The sequence below is a fragment of the Grammomys surdaster genome, unplaced genomic scaffold (assembly GCF_004785775.1).
Source record: "Grammomys surdaster isolate TR1022 unplaced genomic scaffold, NIH_TR_1.0 126278, whole genome shotgun sequence".
NCBI lineage: Eukaryota > Metazoa > Chordata > Mammalia > Rodentia > Muridae > Grammomys > Grammomys surdaster.
In genome coordinates, this window is record NW_021621078.1 from 4,654,949 (window position 1) to 4,675,126 (window position 20,178).

The 20,178-nt window shown below is 44.0% G+C and overlaps 2 protein-coding genes across 3 annotated transcripts in view; one reads left to right on the top strand and one right to left on the bottom strand.

The window, feature by feature from the left end:
• Positions 1 to 1,486: 1,486 nt before the first annotated feature.
• Sdf2 (stromal cell derived factor 2) lies at positions 1,487 to 12,000 on the bottom strand. 2 transcript variants are annotated; one of them, XM_028759349.1, is made up of 4 exons: positions 11,545 to 11,930; positions 5,015 to 5,211; positions 2,085 to 2,109; positions 1,487 to 1,970 (listed from the first exon to the last, which is right to left on the bottom strand). In XM_028759349.1, exons 1-4 carry the CDS (start codon positions 11,717 to 11,719, stop codon positions 1,822 to 1,824), a joined length of 546 nt encoding a protein of 181 aa, XP_028615182.1. In that variant the 5' UTR covers positions 11,720 to 11,930; the 3' UTR covers positions 1,487 to 1,821. The 2 variants fall into 2 exon arrangements, with proteins under 2 accessions (XP_028615182.1, XP_028615181.1); XM_028759348.1 differs by having other exon boundaries at positions 1,487 to 2,109; positions 11,545 to 12,000.
• A 27-nt stretch (positions 12,001 to 12,027) lies between these two features.
• The window catches only part of Supt6h (SPT6 homolog, histone chaperone and transcription elongation factor), a 38,011-nt gene continuing 29,860 nt past the window's right edge, over positions 12,028 to 20,178 (top strand). The window contains exon 1 of the mRNA XM_028759347.1: positions 12,028 to 12,175. The gene's annotated coding sequence lies outside the window, so the exon portion shown is untranslated. The remainder of the gene's footprint in view (positions 12,176 to 20,178) is intronic.

Here is a 20,178-nt window from a genome sequence, read left to right on the forward strand (position 1 = left end):
GGTGGGGTGGAGGGGTGGGGGTGGGGGGGCAGGGGGGGAGGGGTGGAGGGGCAGGGGTGGAGGGGTGGGGATAGAGGGTCAGGGGCGGAGGGGTGGGGATGGAGGGGCAGGGGTGGAGTTCTAACTCTTGGTTTGAATTTACTGAGAACACAAGTTCTTTGGAAAAGAATTATAGTTTCTTGGAATCATGGGCCATGCTTACTACAGAACTGAGTATCTGCAAATATTCCACATCAACAATTTAAAGCAAATATTTCTAAAATAAAAAAGCTTGTAGAGGGGCTAGAGACTTGGCTCAGTGGTTTAGAGCATTGGCTGTTCTTCAAAGGACACAGGTCCAATTCTTAACACCCACATGGCAGCTCATAATTGTCTATAACTCAAATTCCAATGGCTCCACCTCCCTCACACAGACATAAGTATAGCGTGAATACCAAATGTACATAAAGATCAAAAAAAAAAAGAGCTTGTAGTAACTTACATGTGGTATGCACCTTTAATCCTAGCACACAGAAGTCTGAAAAAGTGGATTTCTATGGTTTTGAGGATAGCCTGGTTTATATAGGACCAGCCAGAGAGCAACATACCCTTGTCTGTCTGTCATACACACATACACATACACACACACACACACACACACACACACACACACACACACGCAAAACCAGAGGTGGAGAAATGGCTCGGTGATTAAAAGAATGGCTGATCTTCCAGCAGACCAACCCACAACCATCTGTAACTCCATTCTCAGGGGTCAGTTGCCTAGATGCCTTTTGGCCTCTTTTGGCATGTGGTACACAGACATACATCCAGGCAAACACTTTATACATAAAAACTAAAAAGCTTTCAGTCACTGAAATTCCACCAGATGGCAGTCACTTCTGTTTACCACTGCCCAGCCTAAGAATGTAGGAATAAACTCTAAAACTAGAACAAGAAAGGAGGAAGTGAGGTGGCAGAGGAAGGACAAAACCTTAAAAAAGGAAGAAGCTGGCTTCCAAGAGCTAACTACACTGTGGTGCAAGTAAAAAGACCAAGGCAGGTACAGCTCCTACACAAAAAAGTACCTACTGCTTTCAAGGATGCAGGTAGCTACTCAGTTTTTCTCTTCTATGTTGTTGAAAGTGTTATCTATCCTGTGACAAGTCTATGAAGATTAAATGGTTATCAGATAGTGCCTGGATTAGCAGTGAATTAGTGTTGGTTTTGGTAACCCTAAATCCTTTTCTCATCTACATAACAGATCCTCAGGAAGACAATGTCATAGCTAGACATTATGTTGAACTCGGTGAAGGTCTTACACACAGTCAAAGTTTAATAAAGATGTGCTGGGGAAGAATTGAAGGCACAGAGGGAAAAGGGTTATATGCGAATAAACCTTAAAATGGCCAGCAGTGAAGATTCCCAGCACCTTGTTAGTCTTCGGACTGAGAATTAAGCAGGCTGGCCATGAAAGAGCCTGCTTAATAAATGACCACATAATGAATAAAAGTCTTTATTTTTTTTATTCATCATTTTGGAGAAAGACAAAACGCGGGAAATCACGAGTTAACAATCCATGACACCAAGCTCCTGCGGAGTTAAGCTTCCCAGCTAAGACAGGCGAGTTCCTCAACCTCTTATACCAGCACGAATGAAGGTATCTCTGCCTTCACAGATGATCCTCTCCTGAGAACTGACTAAACCTGGGAGAGCAACCAATTCAAGTGGGCCGGGCTGCAGGTCCAAACGCAGCAGCTCGCTCGGAGGAGGGATCCCATGTGAAGTAGCAGCAGGTGTCTACAAACACTGTGTGGTGACAGTGGCTCAGAGGATTTAGAGTCACAGCTCTGCATGATGGACTTCTGCCCTCAGCAACTCACTGGGCTTCATGAAGATGCCTTCCATGGCCTTCCAGTAGTTGTTCTGACTTGGCTGGGCCATACCATGTACCTCTTTTTGTCCACTTATGGGTCGACCATACTGTTCTCCTGTGACAGATAGGAGTACATCAGTGGAGGAATGTTTGAACCTCACTTCACCATCTCTCACCCAGTAAGGTCCATTACAGAGCACTGTCCAGTCATCCAGATAGTCGCCCTCACCTTCTTCGCCAAAGGCACTCACTTCCTAAAAGACAGAAAATGGCAACATTAACATGTGGTGGTCAGGTCTGAAGAGTGAAGGAATGGAGCCAAGAATGGTAGAGCACACCCACAGTCATAACATTAGGGAAGTAGAGATAGGAGGACCAAGATCAATCAGCTACATAGGCAGTTTGAGGCTAGCCTAGGCTAGAAGAGACCCTGTCCCCAAATAAATAAGGAGTCAGTGAGAAGAAAAATAAAATTACCCAAAAGAAACAGAACTGGGACTTTCTAATGTTAATGCACAAATATTTGTGCTGTTGTTGTTTCGAGACAGGGTTTCTCTGTGTAAACCCTGGCTGTCCTAGAACTCATTCTACAGACCAGGCTATCCTCAAACCTAGAGATCTGCCTGCCTCTGGCTCCTAAATGATGGGATTAAAGGCGTGCACAATATTCAGCTTGATGAACATTTTTTTACATGCAATAAACTGTGGGAAAATAAAAAGACACAAAAGGCACAAGAGAAAACGAGCTGTTTCAGATTATGACTCAAGCACTACACTGTACATTAACACTCTGTCAGACATTTTAAAAGTTACTTATGTGTGGGTGCACATGTGCCATGGCATGCATATGGAGGTCAAATGACAACTTATAGAGCTGGTTCTCCTTTCATAAGGTCAAAGATCAAACTCAAGTCAACAAGTGTCTTTGCCAACTAAGCCATCTTGCTGGCAGTCCTTGATTTTCTGTTGTTAGAGACATGGTCTTGCTCAGTTGTCCAAGATGGCAGAGTCCGTATGGGCTCAAGCATTCTTCCCTTTATGCAGCAGAGACTATGGGTGCACACTATTGCATTTGGCCTTCTAAACACACTCACCACTTATTTTCACTTCTGGGGTGGGAATAATATAGCATACACTTCTTTCAGGGGATTCAACAGTCTCACAGACACACATACAGGCAAAACATTAATACACATGAAGTAAAAATAAAACAAAAACAACAAAAACCTAGACCATGGGGCATAGCTCAGAGGTTTAGAGCACTCACTGCTCTTCCAGGGTTCCTGAATTCAATTCCCAGCAACCACAACCATCTGTAATAGGATCTTCTACATAAAATAAAAAATTAAAAAGAAATGTTAAAAACAAAACAAGCTGGGTAGTGGTGGCCCATGCCTTTACTTCCAGCACTTGGGAGGCAGAGGCAGGAGGATTTCTGAGTTTGAGGCCAGCCTGGTCTACAGAGTGAGTTCCAGGACAGCCAGGGATACACAGAGAAACCCTGTCTCGAAAAACCAAAAACCAAACCAAACCAAACCAAACCAAACCAAACCAAACCAAATCAAACCAAAAAAACCCTCAGAGCACATGCTGCTTTTCCAGAGGACCCAGGTCTGATAACCAGCACCCAAAGAGCTGTCACAACCATCTGTAACTGCAGCTCCAGGGGTTCCGACGATGACTTCTGGCCTCTAAGGGCACTGCACACACAACACAGTGCACAACTATATGTCTAGGCAAAACACTCACACACATAAAATAAAGACAGATAAAAAATAATTCTAGTCAGGTGTCACGAGGTACACCTATACTTTCAAAAGTTAACAGGCTGAGGCAGGAGGAATGCCTTGAGCTCAAGGCCGACTGGAGCTGCATGGTGAGTCCAAGGCTAGTATAGTAAAGCCCTGCCTCAAATAGATGCATTCCCACACAGCACAGTCAGGGGCTGGAGAGGGGCTCAGCAAGTGAGTGCTTCCTGAGCATCCACAAGGCCCTGGCTTTGGTCCCTAGTGCAGCCCACAGCTAGGTATGCTGGCACATGCACTTAACACATGGACTTGGGAGGTACAGTCAGTGAGTGTGAGGCCAGTCTGGGCTACAGAAGGCCTTGTCTCAAACATAATCCAACCTGGCATGTGTGGTGATCTACATCCAGAAAATTATTTTTGTTACTATTCCATAACTGTAATTTTGCTACTGTTTTAAATTATAATGTAAAAATCTGTGGTTTCAGATGCTCTTAGGTGATCCTGTAAAAGGGCCATCTGACACCTCCAAAGAGGCCATGACCCACAGGTTGAGAGCCACTGCTCTGGATCATCTATAACTGACTATACAGTGAGACCCTGTCCCAACAATAAAACAAAAAAACAATAATTTAATTTTTTTTGTTTTTTGTTTTTTTACATACAAGTATTTGCCTGTGATGTTGATGTATCACTTGAGTGTCTGCTGTCCAAGGAGGCCAGAAGTAAGTGTTTGGTCCTCTCGAACTGGAGTTACAATCATGAGCTACCGTGTGGAAATCGAACCTGGATCCTCTAGAAGAGCAGCCAGTGCTCCTAACTATTGAGCCATCTCTCCAGCCCCGCAAAACTCTTTATTGTACAAACTTATTGATGTTTTAATGTATCTCATTCTGCCTTTCCTCCCCATTCCTCACTTTAGTTTAGATGTAAGGTCTCCATTCTAACCTGAAACAATTTTCTTCACACTTAAGAGATTGAGTCCTGGGGGCTGGAGAGCTGGCTCAGAAGTTAAGAGTACTGACTGTTCTTCCAGAGGTCCTGAGTTCAAATCTCAGCAACCACATGGTGGCTCACAACCATCTGTAATGGTTCTGATGCCCTCTTCTGGTGTATCTGAAGAGAGCAACAGTGTACTCATATACGTAAAATAAACATTAAAAAAAAAAAAGAGAGAGAGAGGGACAGTCATTTCTCCAAGTCTGCAAAAAAGAGAATGCCTTACCGAGAAAGGAAAGGGTTAACGACTAAAATTGGATGATATAGGTCCCTGCTCAAGGGGGACACACAAGTTTGTGAAGTGTCTCATATTTAGGAAGGAAGGAAGAAGAAAGGAAGGAGGAGCTAAGCACCAAGAGACCAGATAAGTAAGGAAGCAGGGCAAACCAGGAACACCCACTGCACGCTGCCTCACCTGGTTTCCAGAGAGAGGTGAAGTGAAATGGTGGCTGTGCAGGTTTCGACCCGTGTTGATGTGTGTCAGCCGGATGGGCTGCCCGCATTTGATGGGGGTTCCCCTTTCACACACTGTGGCCGTCTTCCCCCGTATCCTCCAGTAACTGTTGCTGTCATCCACAGAAGTCACACCTGTCACTGACTGCTGTCCACTACCTGCAGGTAAAAAACATAGGCAAGGCAGAGAAGAGAGGCAGTCTGGAGAGGCCCAGCTCCTTGACAAACTGTTTGTGACCCATCTGCTGCTTGTAAAGCTTCTGCCACGCTTGCATGGCTTCTAAGAAAATCTCTATCACACCTCCATCTATATCATCTCTAGATATTAAGGATCTTGACATTTCACTCTTAAATACTGGAGGTTGTGGGACAGCAGTCATGACTGAACTAAGAACACAAGAACACGGAGTTGCAGCATACTGACTATGGAATGAGATATGTCCTGTGAGAGGGCCATCTATGAATCTTCATTGCACCTTTAAGGCCTTGGACAAGCATATGAGTTCGATCATCTGTGGCTGTGAGTTCAGCAAAATCATGAGACAAGATGCTAAATAGCCAGAGTATGAAGAAAACAGGTTTTAGGTCTAGTGCTATGTGCAAAGAACTTGGTATCATTGGTTGTGAAAAAGCTACTTTCGAAGATACTGGATACTTAGATGCACTCACTCCTCCTGCCGGAGAATCTGGGACTGAGAGAAAGGTTAGCATAGGAGTACCAGCTAATGTGTTTAATCCCAGGCTGTGTCTGAGTAGCTGGAGGTCCATCCCGGGAGGTAGTGAGACCACAGAGAAGAGGGACTGCAGAAGTTGCTGTGACTGCCAACAGTGACTTTATCTCCCACTGAGGTCCTACCAAGATGGGGGACCTCTCCACCATGAATCATGGCTTCCGTGATGACCTGAGGTCACCCATGGGCCCATCAGTTAGCCTTCCTCTGATCAAGGGGTATATGCTAGGCATGCCCTCTGAGACCCTCCTCCTCAGGAATGGATCCAAGACCCTGGATATTGCTGGCAAATACCAGACTTTCTTTTCTCTGAATGGGGTCTTGTAAAACTGAGGAGCCTGTGAGCTTTCTGCTCCCTTTCTGCACCAACCATAGCTAACAATACAACTAATTAAATTGATAAAAGGCCAAGGGAGTTCAACCTGACCCCTTCCTCTTCCAGCCAAGGATGTGCCTTGTGTCACAAATGGTTTGGAGGGGAGGAAACACTATGTTTGGGAATATTTTACTTTCACAACATTAAAATTTAGAACACACTCAATGTGTTTACGTACTGTATATGTGTGAAAGTGAGATACCCAAGGAGTCAAGGCACCGGCTATGTAAGCCCCAGCCTAAGTTCATCCCCAGAGCCACACAGTAGAAAGAGAATGACTCCTGCAAGTTGTTCTCTGGTTACCAGGCCTGATTACTTGAGTTCCACTGTCAGAACCCACATAGAATAAGACTGGCATTGTGGACTGTGCTTGTAATCCCAGAACTGGGAAGGCTGCACAAACCAACCTTGAGTTCACTGACCAGCCAGCCTAGCCATACTGGTGAGCCTCAGGTCCCCGGGAGAGATCATGCCCCAAAACACAGAGTGGGGCCAGGGGGATGGCTTAGTGGGGCAAAGTATTAGCCACGCTAGCCTAACAACTAAACATCACTTTCCAGAACCCAGGTAGAGTGTAAAAGGGAGTCAGGCGTGGTAGCGCACAGAGGCAGAAGCTGGCAGATATCTGTGAGTTCCAGGACAGCCAGGGCTCTACACACAGAAACCATCTTGAAAAACCAAACAAGAGAGTTCATTCGTGTGTGTGTGTTTCCTTTTTTTGAAACAGGGTCTCTCTATGTAGTCCCAAGACATATGTATGTCCTAGAGCTCCTTACATAGACCAGGCTGGCCTCGAACTCAGAGATCTGCCTACCTCTACCTCTTGAGTGCTGGGGGTAAAGGTGTGTGTCGTCATGCCAAGCGCATCCACAAATCTAAGTATAAAAAAAGCCAATGACTTGGCTCAGTGGTTAAAGGTATTTGATGTTATACTTCAGTTCAGTCCTGAAGATCCACAGCAGGAGTCAGCCAGCATGTCCCAAGCTGTCCTTAGGTAAGTTTTATGCCAGTTAGGACTGTAGAGTAAAACCTTGTCTCAAAAAGCCAGAATAAAATATTCTTAGATCATATAAATTTGTAGCCACTCCTTGGCAAATATAATTCTGCATGGTGAAAATACTGAGTAAAATATGTAGCTGTAGCTCTTAAAGGAAAATGTACTATCACCAGGTGTTGGGCTATGTGAAAGTAATTGAGGGATTTGCTCCGCCCCTTTTGCTCCCAAACAAGAACAGGGTGTTTCTTGGTTTATTCTAGTCCTTTTTAGTGCCTGAATAAATGACGCAGGAACTTAATACATTTATTAAAAGGCTGTGAGCCCTGTGACTGGGCAGAACGTCATCTATTCTACTCTACTAGCTTGGCCACTTCCCAGCCTTGTGGTCGGTCACCTGTAATCTATGTCACACTCTGCTCCAAGGTTGCTCCTGGCCACTCCTCCTAGTCCCTCCATAAGGTCTCTCCAGTACCTTCTTCTCTTTTTTCCTCCCCCACCCCCTTCTCACTCCTCTTTGGGGACCCCCCCCTCCCCGACTGGGATGGGAAGTACTGCCTTCCCTCTCTGCTATCCCCAGTTATTGGCCGAATCAGATCTTTATTAACCAATCAGATGTAATGGAAAACAATTTTTACATAACATTGAAAGTGGAAGTCCATGACCAGACAGACTTCAGGGCAGCAACCAGATGTCTCCCCCCCCCCATAGAAATTAGCATCTGAATACACAGTGCACAAAACCAACCCCCAAGAGGACTAATCCAAGCTCTTCATTGTTTGTTTGTTTTTTGGTGAGACAGGGTTTTTCTGAATAGCCCCAGCTGTTCTGGAAGTTCCTCTGTACACTAGGCTGTCCTGGAACTAACTCATAGAGATCCACCTGCCTCTGCTTCCTAAGTGCTGGGATTAAAGGAATGGACCACCATCACCCAACCGATAATTTGGATTTTTGTTTGTTGAGACAGTGTAGCACTGGCTGGCCTGAAATACACTAGGTAGAGCAGCTGTCCTCAGAGATCCTGCCTCTCTCTACTTTCTGAATAGTAAGACTGAAGACCTTCTGCTCTACTTGAATATTCATTCTTACATAACTAAGGCATTTTATTCTCAGATAGCTACTGTCACTGTCCCCCACTTTATACTGGAGTGTCAGCAGGGGTGAGCAGTATACCCAGTCATGGAGCTAGGACTGGGCTGAGCCTGAGCCAAGTAAACACTATCCAAAACATCATGTTCAAAGGGCGTCTTCTCCATTCTACTTTCTACCAAATTCTTCCAGTCTACTTACTCCAGAGATACTTTCCCTCCTCGATGGCCTTTCATTTCCAATGCCCTACCTGACTTCACCAAGTAACAAAACCTCAGGCTTTGAACTAATGAGCTGGTAGACGGCCTAAGCAATCAGCCCCTCTCCCAGACTTATTCCACCCAGCCCATGGCATTGTTACATCTTTTAAATTGTTTTTTTTATTTAAATTTTATTTTAGTTTTAAGATTTATTTATTTCATATACGTGAAATAATAGCTGTCTTCAGACACACCAGAAGAGGGCATCAGATCCCATTACAGATGGTTGTGAGCCACCATGTGGTTGCTGGGAATTGAACTCAGGACCTCTGGAAGAGCAGTCAGTGCTCTTAACCACTGAGCCATCTCTCCAGCCCTAAGTTTTATATTTTGAGATAGGGTCTGACGTGGGTAGCCTTGGCAAGCCTGGAATTCCCTATGTAAACTTACTAGGCTGGCCTAGAACTCAGGGAGCTCCACCTGCTTTGGACACCTGACTCAGTTCCTCTTCTCACTTCTTGTTAATGCCTTTCAGCTCAGTCAGAGTTCAGTCTTGCTCTATACATTTAAAGAAACATTTTGTTGTTGTTGGTTTTTTTTTTCCAAGACAGGGCTTCTCTGTGTAGCCTGGCTGGCTTGGAACTCAGAGATCTGCCTTCCTCTGCCTCCTCAGTGCTGGGATTAAAGGCACGAGCCACAGCTGCTCAGCAAAAACAATTCTTATTAGACTTATTCATTTTACTTTTTATGTATTTTGCCTGTATGTATGTCTGGGTACCAGATGCATGCTTGTGCCCACAGAGGTCAGGGACCAGATCCCTTGGAGCTAGGGTTAGGTAACCACCACGTGGATGCTTGCAATGGAACATGTACTCTTTGCAAGAGCATCATATACTTTTTTAAAAAATATATATTTATTAATTTTATGTATATGAGTACACTGTAGCTATCTTCAGACACCCCAGAAGAGGGCATTGGATCCCATTACAGCCACCATGTGGTTGCTGGGAATTGAACTCAGGACCTCCGGAAGAGCAGTCAGTGCTCTTAACCACTGAGCCATCTCTCCAGTCCTGTTCTCTATATTTTGATTGTCTCTTTAATTTTTCACTTTCTTTTCAATCCTCTACTTCCTCCAGAGACCTCCTTATACCTGGGAATGTCCAGAATTCTATTTGGTCTTTGATCTGTTCCTAAATACTTGTGGGTCCAGATAAAGTCATTTAACATCTACTGTAATTTTTCAGATTGAGAACCATACAGCTCATCCTGAGCAATCTGATCTACTTGTGTATCTTCAACCATTATCTAGACAAGAATATTGTATCTGGGCTATAAAATGGCTCAGCTGGTAAAGGCACCTGCCACCAAATCTGACAATGTCAGTTCAATCCCTAGGATTCACATGACAAAAGGAGAGAACAATGTTCTTCTCTGATCTCCACATTTGTATTGTGGCAAGCATGCATCTAAACACACAGACACACACACAGACACTAAATGTCATTAAAAAATTAAAGCATTTAATTGCAGCACTTGAGAGGCAGAAGTAGGAATTCAAGGTCAGGCTGGCCTACATATTGAGTTCCAGGCCACAGGACAGTCATGGCTAGAGAGACTGTCTCAAAAATAAACAAGCCAAAATTTTAAAAGAATCTTGTATCTAACTCAGATTCGTCCCCTAAGGTTCAGACTGAACATAGCCCCACCCCTAGGGACCACCTGTAGAGATTTGAAGTCTAGAAGGCTTCTCTCTCACTCCATTTTAATAGCAGACCCAGAGCAGGAAACATTAAATTAAAATGTGGCGAGCCTGAAAGATGTAGGTGTTTACTGAATGAGGTGGCTAGGAATATAAAGACTACCAACTCCGGAGACTAAACTGGTAGGACAGGTTCTGAGAGTTGTGAACAGACTAACCATCTTAAAAGGTCACTTCCTTTCTAGCAAATAGCTTCAGTCATTCAAATCATAGTGAGTACCTCATGATGAACTTCATTACTTTTACTCCCCCCAGTGTGGGGGCAGAAGCCAGGGCCTTTCAGTATGCTTGGCAAATACTCTAACACTGAGGGAATTATCCAGCCTTTGAACTTGTTTTGAGACAGCCCCACTATATAAGCCAGGCTGATCTGGAAGTCCTGATTCTCCTGCTTCAACCTTTTGAGTGCTATGATTACAGACCTAGGCCACCACGCCTGCCCATTAGTCTTGTTTTATTGTTTGATTCACTACTGTATTTCCTGTGTCTAGAACAATACTAGACACTCAAAAACAGCTCTTTAAATCTAGGCCAACTGAATGAGCCCACAAATAACTTGAGTATTTTAATTGCACATGATAAAAAGCAGACTTTCCTTTGCAATTCCTGTCAACGCTTAATAGGAGAGGAGGTACCTAGTCTTAAATTCCTTTTTTTGGGGGGGGGGGGATTCGAGACAGGGTTTCTCTTTATAGCCCCGGCTGTCCTGGAACTCACTCTGTAGACCAGGCTGGCCTCGAACTCAGAAATCCACCTGCCTCTGCCTCCCAAGTGCTGGGATTAAAGGGGTGCGCCACCACTGCCCGGCTAATCTTAAATTCTTTACAAGGAAGTTATTGCTAAGTCAGAGTGCCAAAAGATATGCGCTTTAAAAAAAAAAAGTAAGACAATGGGTTTTAATCAGAGTGAGCTCTTGAAGTTTAAAATCTGAGATTCAGCGTACATTGTCTTGCTCTAAATGTTCCTCTTCCAGCCCAAAAGTAGTGGCAGCCCATGGAATCTGAAAGGCTTTGAACCTGGACAGATTTGGATTAAACCCTGTCTCCATCATTCACTAGCTGTAAGGCTTTGAGCAGTATCTGAATCTAATTATACACCTAAGAAAATAACTTCAGTATCTATCCTCGATACAATGTTAAAAACGGGAAAGTATAAATGTAACACGTTTGGCACAAAGCTCATCAAACAGTAACATTGGGACTAAGTTTCCTTGGCAACTCGTCGTCTTCAAAAACGACGTCTAACTTTCCAAGACCACGCCTTCAGAATCCGAGGCCCCGCCCCTTGAGGCTCACCCGGCCTAGGCAGCCCACCTGAACCTGGTTGGTCCCCCTCTGTACCTGACCCATAGCGCACGTCGTGAGAGTGCAGTCGGACGTTGTGGCGTGTATTGAGTAGCTTCACCACCGAGCCGCAAGTAACAACAGCCATGTTGGACGCTCCCACAGCGCTCCACAAACCACCCAACAACAGAAGCGACAAGACAGCCATCCTAGATCCGAGAGCCCTAATCATCCAAGAAAATTAGGCCCGTCCCCGGAACCGGAAGCCGAGGGTAGAACTACGCCAAGATGGAAGTGAAGACTCTTTAACCTGAATCTTTATGGTTCCTTTGGCTAGAGCGGCTTAAGGAACACGCTAGCCTGGGTGGCCTTCGGGGCCCCGCTTTGTTCTGGGTGCTCTGGGGCGGCCGCGTTCCTTATGTATCGTCAGTCAGTGTTCGCGGACTCGGAACCAAAGCTCTAGACACCGGTTGGGAAAAGAGCAGGAAATGACCCTCCCACTCCCAGTGACAGAGAGCCGGAGGTGACGTAGTACGTTAACGCAGCAGCGGCGACGGTGGTGGTGGTAGTGGCGGCTGCGGAGGGCCCTTGCGGTGGGTCCGGACTATCCTTTTGCAGTCTCAGATCGGCGACTCCATTTTCTTCTGTGGGGGCTTAGCGCAGCGCAGAAACAGCGGCCTTCAAGCAGGTAAAGCTCAGCCTGGAGAGTGTGTTGCGTGAGTGTGTGCGCAGGTGGCGAGCCAGACTCCTGGGGCCTGGTCCCGTAAGGGAAGAGGCTTTGGGGTGCCCACTGCGGGAAGGAAGGGGGCCCTGGCCTTCCCTGATCTGCCAGGGGGAAAAGGACAGGAAAGTGCCGTGATCGCTCAGAGTCTTCAGCCCTTTCTCCACGCGGTACCACCCGGAACCTGTGACCTGGGGTTGCCTCTTGGATCAACAGGCTTTCTGGGATCCCATCTTCTCCACCGCGTCTGGAATCTGGGCCACGCAAAAAATTGGGACTAGAAGAGACCTAAGGTTTTTTTTTTTTTTCACTTGGCATCAGGTGATCGGATTAATTAGTCCAGGCTTTTGGATCCTGCCGGGCTTTCGATGGTTCAGCCATGAGGCTGGTGTACTGTGCTGAATGTTAGCTCTTTTCAAAATGTTTAGTAATTAAACATTTTTCCCTCCACGGATGGGCAAGTCCCTTAATACTTTATAAAGATGCGAGTTTATACATAAGTTCCTGGAGCCTTCCATCCTGCATAATTCATTTCCTCGAACACTTGCTAAAGACCTACCATAAATATTAGAATTGGTTGCTAATCAGAAATGTGTATTCTTGTTTGACATCAGGTACTCAAGTATCTAAGTAAAGAGGTTTCCCCTGTGTTATAGAAAGAACTGATGCCTGGTTTCCCTTAGGAGGCAGGTCTCCTGTAATACTTACATGAAAAGTCACCATAATACAAAAGTATAGGGTAACTTGTTTTTTCGTCCCCTGCCCTACTTCATTCCTGCTGATCCCCTTCTTCACAATCCTGCATTACTTTCATTAATTTTTTTGTGTGTATGCCTCAATTAGTTACTTGAAGGTTTTTTACAAGTACGTGAGTGAAGAATTATTCAGAGAAGCCTGGGCTACAACCCTAAAGAAAATGTTCCCCTCCCCCAGCAACCATGAATTACTATAGATCCTTAGGGTTGGTGGGATCTCGTGATGAGCCCCTCCCCCCTAGCAACCGTTAACTGCCTGTAAATCTGCAGGAAGGGGAGGAGCCTGGCCCCCTCCCCAGCAGTGAATTATGCTACAATGTGTGGAAGTTGTTGAATTTAATTAATTTTGGGGAGAAAAAGTTTAGTTCCATTGTTCAACACTGGAGTTGACAGTTTGTAAGTCTTCAGTGTTTTAATTACAAAACAATTATAGCAACAATGAGAAGCTGAGCCAGGAGGATCATGGAATTTAAGCTTTGGCTGCATTTGTAGACCCTGTCTCAAAAAAAAAAAAAAAACAACAGCTCTCCCCACAACCATGAATTTAGAGCCTGTCTCCATGCCTAGTGTCCCACCACTGCAAGCTTATTTTATTTGGTTGGCTTGCGTGGCTATTAGGTTAGATTGGCAAAGTATTAATATTCTCCAAATGAACTTAATCTTATCAAGTAATTAATCACAGCAGAAAGTAAAACAGTACTGAAATTCAAAGTTTATATTCCCCCTCCAGTTCTTTGGTTTCTGAAGACAGGATCACTCTTCCTAGTTGTCCTTGAACTCATGGAGATCTGTCCCCGAGTACTGGGGACTAAAGGCTTGTGCCTAATAATCATCACTATCTGGGTTGGGTATGAGCACTGACTTCCTCATGATGATTTCCCAGTATCAGTCACCAAATCCTATGTTTCAAAAAAAAAAAAACTCAAAAACAAAATTATGTTCTAATATCTCTCAAAGGCCACTCCAGTCATCATGTTTCTTGACACGTAGCCTACCTAGGCTGACCTAAGACTCATGGTCACTCCGCCCTCAGCTTCCCCAGTGCTGAAAGTATAAACATGTGCGCTACTCCTAAGCATGGCTTTATTGCCCTAATTTTCAATTTTTCATGCTATAGTCAGGTTTCGGCTTATACCAGTTCAACTCTCTTATGTTTCACTGAGACTTTAGTTAATACCAATCTGACTCCCCTTCTAACTGCTCATCAAAATTCATATGGTCACCAGAAGGTACTATGTTGCCAAATCCAGTGGATACTCTGTTTTCCTTTCTGAGTCTCTGGAATAGTCAGTACAGTTGCTGGTGCTTTGCTCTTGGAGTTTCTCTATTGAACTAGCTGCTCCGTTTTAGTCTTCAAAAGAAATATTGCACTTTTATGTAGTCATTCTGTGTGCATGGTTGTGTGGCCGTTACTTTTGCTGGCTGAGTCTTCTTACTGGCCTTTGGGGGGGGGGGGCAGTCCACATCAATTTTTTTTTTTCCAAACCTGGGCTACTTTACTTCTTAGGCCTACTAGTAGTTCCTCACTCCTCAAAGGTTAAAGTTAAAGATAAAATCAAACTAATGCTGAACCCTAGCACACCATAAGTCCTGGACCCAAACAGTCCCCTTTCTGTAGCCTCTATGTAGCTGGGTCTGTAGCCATCTACCACTGTACTTGATATTGGTTTGGAAGGGTTTGTTTGTTTGTTTGTTTCTTTTTCTTTTTGCTTTGTGTTTGGTTTTTTTTTTGTTTTTTTGTTTTTTGTTTTTGTTTGTCTGTTGTTGTTTTTTGGCTTGGTTTTTCGAGACAGGGTTTCTCTGTATAGCCCTGGCTGTCCTGGAACTCACTCTGTAGACCAGGCTAGCCTCGAACTCAGAAATCAGCCTGCCTCTGCCTCCCAAGTGCTGGGATTAAAGGCGTGCGCCACCACCGCCCGGCTTGCTTTGTGTTTCTTTTTGTTTTGTTTTGAGTCAGGGTCTTTCTGTGCAGTAAAAGAATGGCCTCAAACTTTTGGTTCTCCTATTTCAAGCTTCCTGAATGTTTCAGTCTTTTTTTTAGACTTATTTTATTTATATGAGTACACTGTAGCTGTTTTCAGACACATAAGAAAAGATGACATTGGATCCCATTACAGATGGTTGTGAGCCACCATGTGGTTGCTGGGATTGAACTTCGCAGACTCCTGGAAGAGGTGTCAGTGCTCTTATCCACTGAGCCATCACTCCAGCTCCACTGCAGTTTTCTTTACTAGACCCTTTTCTTCTCTCCCTAATGCCTACATATTAGATTCTCTTAGGGTTTAATCTTGATCCTATACATATTTAGATCCCTTCTTTGCATTCTGTATTGTAGGCCATGATCATCTTTTTTCCTGGGCTATGAGGTAGTTCCCCAAGTTTTCTGTTTGCACTCAGATTCCCATATAGTCTTTGAAGATTCTTACACTTTCTTCACATCCTCCTTCCTCTCCCTGGTCAGACTGACCTCCTCTGTTGCTGTGTAGGTCTAGCTACAGAGAAGACTCTTCTCTGGCACCTCATCCACCTTATCTCCCCAGGGAGTCAGCGCCTCCCTTTGCTCTTGTTCACTCCTCGCTCTGTGGATGAGGCTGGCCTTGACCCAGAGACCAGCCTGCCTCTGCCCCTGCCTCCTGAGCACAGGGATTAAAGGTGTGCACTGTCACACCTGGCTTTGACCTAGGTCTTTATTTGGATGCTCTTTTTCAAAACCGGGTTGAGTTCTCTATTAGAAGATCTCATGAGTGGCCAGTGGTGACACATGCCTTTAATCCCAGCACTTGGGAGGCAGAAACAGATGGATTTCTAACTTCGAGGCCAGCCTGGTCTACAGAGTGAGTTCTAGGACAGCCAGGGCTACACAGAGAAACCCTGTCTCAAAAAAAAAAAAATCTCATGGTTCTTTCATCAGTTTTCAGCTGGATCTCAGTGTGTAGCCCATGCTTGCCTCTAACTTGAAGTTCCACTTCTGCCTGCCAAGTGCTGGAGACTTAGGTGTCTCCACCTAATAAGAGAGTGTGTGTGTGAATTGTTTCGTAGGCGTGAGCATGCCTGTATGTGGAAGCCCAGGATAGCTCTGTGGAGTTAGCTCCTCCACCTCTACCTGAGTTTGGTGGTCTGACACTTATGCCTGTGGAACCATCGAACCAGGCCCCAGCCTATATTTTAAATATCTTAATTTCTTGTAATTAGGTTTTTTCATAAGAAGTTCTGAGATCATGATTTTTTAAAATGTAGATAGGTTTCTGAGACTTTTTTGTTTTTGAAGTTAAGTTTTTTGCGTTCTAAATGAATATTCCCTCATTGGTACCTTTCAAATAAGCCTGAACCTTAGTTCACAATAACAGAATGCAGAATATTTTATATTTTAAACTTCACAACAGACTAGAAAGGCTATCCCTCACATAACTAGGCCTTTAAAAATTAAGTTTTTGCTCATGTTGCCTTTACCCAGGGACTCCCCCCCCCCCTTTTTAGTAGAACAAACAGATTTCTTAGGGAGGATTAAGTACCCTGAAGGTGGGAAGGTACTCGGGCCCTGCTCTTACCTTCTCAGGCATCCTATTCTGAGGAAATCCGAAGCTTCTGTCAGTGTATTGTTCTCATCACTAATTACTGGATTTTGTTTCAAAGAACCTTGTGCATGATATGCAAATGTCCTGTCTACCAGAGATATATTTCACCCTCATAGATGTTTTACCATAATGTAATTTATGAAAATTATGAACTCTGCCAGGGAGGAAACATACTGCATTCAGTCTTATGTACCAAGACCCAGAACAGAGCATGATCCTAAAGCAAACAAGCACAATCGAAGTATTCCTTGAAGCTTCAAAACAAAAGGAGTTAACAGACTAGATCTCTCTTCAGCCTGGTCTCCTCTAATTGCCTCCTACAAGTTCTTGTTGGAAAGGAGAGACTGCTGAGTCCTCCCCTGTGGCAGTCTGATCCCAGCTCTAGTACTCTTCCAGAGAATGTCATGGTAACCAGTCCCCTCTCCCTCTGAGCCACATCTCACACTGCAGCGGGCTTCTGCCTGGAGAAACCTCCCCTGCTGCTTTTCTTTAAGGCCTATTCCAGACACAGATTTAACTCAGTCTTTAACTCGAAACATGTGAGTACTAAATGCAAAGATCAGAACTACAATCAGCTCATCCTATAGGCCTCCTGTTAACAATGGTGTCATGCACAAGTGATGCATTATTCACTCTGGAATCGCTGCTGTTTGGCATCCTCAGCCTGCGGTGCTGATGCAGCACACCACGAATCTAGCTATGGATGATGGGAAGTTATGATTGCTTCTGACACTCCTCTCTTAACTGGAAGTCTTAGCATTGAGCTTGATTGGAAGCATTCCACAGGGATAGCACAGTGCGTGCTTTATCTCTAATTTAGGCTGGGAGCTGGGAGGGAAGGGATTCAGCTGTCTTCCCAAACTGCATTCGACTTTGGAACACCAGCTGCCTCCCTACCTGCCCTTAAAAAAAAAATAAATAAATGAAAGCTTTTGTTTTCTCAGGTAGGTTGTCTGTTTCTCTGTTAAATAGACTAGGGACATCTAGTCTGTAAGATATTGACCCTTTAAAAGATTGAATTTGTGGTATGGTGACCTAATTAAAGCAAACTGTGTTGAGACTGTTGTATCCAAATCTATTTTTAATGTCTCAGTTTGGGGCTTAGGAGGAGCAATGTTAAAAATTAAAATTAGCAGGCATGATGGCTCACTTTTTAAATCACAGCACTCAGGAGACTGGGGTTGGAAGATTGCTGTGCGTCCTACAGAGGGAAGTTTCAGGTTACACATCCTAGAGGGGAAACTTCTGCCTTAAAAACACCAAATGTAGGAATGGGGTTCTAACTCTTTCTTTCTCTTTCTCTCTCTCTCTCTCTCTCTCTGGCCTTCTTTTCTTCCTTCCTTTTTTTTTTTTTTTTTAAGTTGTCTCACTGTACAGTCCTGGAACTCTGTAGATAAACGAGTCTGGTCTCCAATTCACAGATATTGCCCCTTCTAAATCTTGGGATTAAAGGCATCCAGCCTAGAACTTCAAATTTAATTGGCAGGATTTTTAAGACACCCAAGCTTAATGATAAAGATCTTAGGGTAAAGATCTTAGGAAACAGAAGGGAGGGGGACATAAGCCTAATCCAGAAACTGTCCATGTCACAGCCCCACAGAACTTTTATAGTAGTCATCAAACTTTTCAGGTCCAATTTAATTTTAATTTTTTTAGGTTTTTCGAGACATGGTTTCTCTGTATAGCCCTGGCTGTCCTGGAACTCACTCTCCAGGACCAATTTATAACCTTAAAAATTATGCAAGGTATCAGGCGGTGGTTTTTGCTGAATGGTAGTGACACATGCCTTTGAATTCTGGCACTCAGGAGGCAGAGGCAGACTGATCTCTGTCAGTTTGAGGCCATCCTGGTCTACAGAACAAATTCCGGGACACCCAGAACTACAAAGAGAAACCCTGTCTGGAAAAAAACGGAAACAAAAAAGTTATTCCAGGGGCTGGAGAGATGGTTCAAGTGGTTAAGAGCATGTGTGTTGCTCTTGCAGAGGTCCCTGGTTCAATTCCGAGCACCCACATGGTGATGCCCAGGCATCCTGAAGTTCAGTTCCAGGGCATCTGATGCCTTCTTCTGTCCATATCAGGCACTGCATGCACATGGTACACATAAACATATAGGTAAAACATTCATACATTAAAAATAAAGTAAATCTTTGTTTTTGGCATTGTAATGTCTACCTACAAAATATAGCTGGATTCTTATAACTTTTTCTGCAATAAGCCTGTCACATGTTATATGATCTCTGGAAAATAGTACAACACAGGAGAGGTGATCTCTGGACCACACTTTGAGAATTACTGATACAGTGTGACCAACACGTTGAAAGTGTTACTATTGGTGACTGTATTACTTTAAACAAGACATTTCACCTCTGAGTGTATTCTTCCCTTTTTGATTTTTATTTTCTTCTGCTCTAAATGGACAGAAATATTAATGTTTTATAGCTTACAGCACAAGTATAGAGATTAATAGGCTATTATATGCTAAGTGTCTGGTATCTGATAGGTGAGCAGTAAACATTATTTTTAGTTAAAGTGCCAAGGGATGGGGCTGATAGATGGTTCGGTGGGTATAGGCACTTACTGCACAAGCCTGGCAACCTGGGCTGATTTCCTGAAACCCATATGAAGGTGGAAGAGAGCTAGCTATACACACATACACATACACACAACCCCACACACATATCATACCACCACTCACATAACACCATATACACACCACACAGTACATACACACACACACACACACACCTCTCTTATCAAGTAAGCTAGGAGAGTGCCTCAGATCCTCGGCTCTGTTTCCCTCTACTGCTAAGAGTTACCAGTCCTGGCCACCATGCCCAGCTACTGAGCCACACCCTTGGGCTCTTTGTGCTATTTTTAAAGTCCTACTCAAGGCTCAGTTAAAATTTTCTGAGTTCTCCACTGCCAGGCTTTAGATATATTGGAAAGGAAGGAGGTAGGAGATCAATTTAGTAGTTGGTACAGAAATACAGAATGCTAAATAAAGTGAGACACAAAACTCAAATTGAAACCCAGTTGACAGGGCTGGAGAAATGGCCCTGTGGGTAAAAGCATTTACTTGGGCTTGTTCCCAGCACCCATGCAGGGTTAACAATGGTGTAACTGAAGTTTCAAAGGATCTGATGCCTTCTTTTGGGCCCCTAGGCGTTATGTGCAGGAAAAACACTAATACACATAAATAAAATTTGTTAGATTTATGTTTTATGTACATTGGTGTTATGCCTGCGTTGTATGTCTGTGTGAAGGCCTTAGTCCCCTGGAACTGGAGTTACAGATAGTTGTGAGCTGCCATGTGGGTGTTGGGTGCTGGGAATTGAACCTGGGTCCTCTGGAAGAGAAGCCAGAGTTCTTAACTGCTAAGCCTTCTCCAACCACAAAATAAAATATTTTTTTAAAAAGAAACCCAGTTAACATTTATTTGAAACTAAATTCTTAGCTTCTTTTGTTGGTACACACCTGTAATTTCAGTACTCGAGAGGTAGAGTCAGGAGGATCCAGAGTTCATCCTTGGCTGGGTGGCAAATTTTAGGCCACTTTGGGTCATATTGAGACAGTGTCTGTAAAGCAAAAAGGAATCTTGTTTTTTTTTTTTTTTTTTTTTTTTTTTTTTTTTTTTTTTT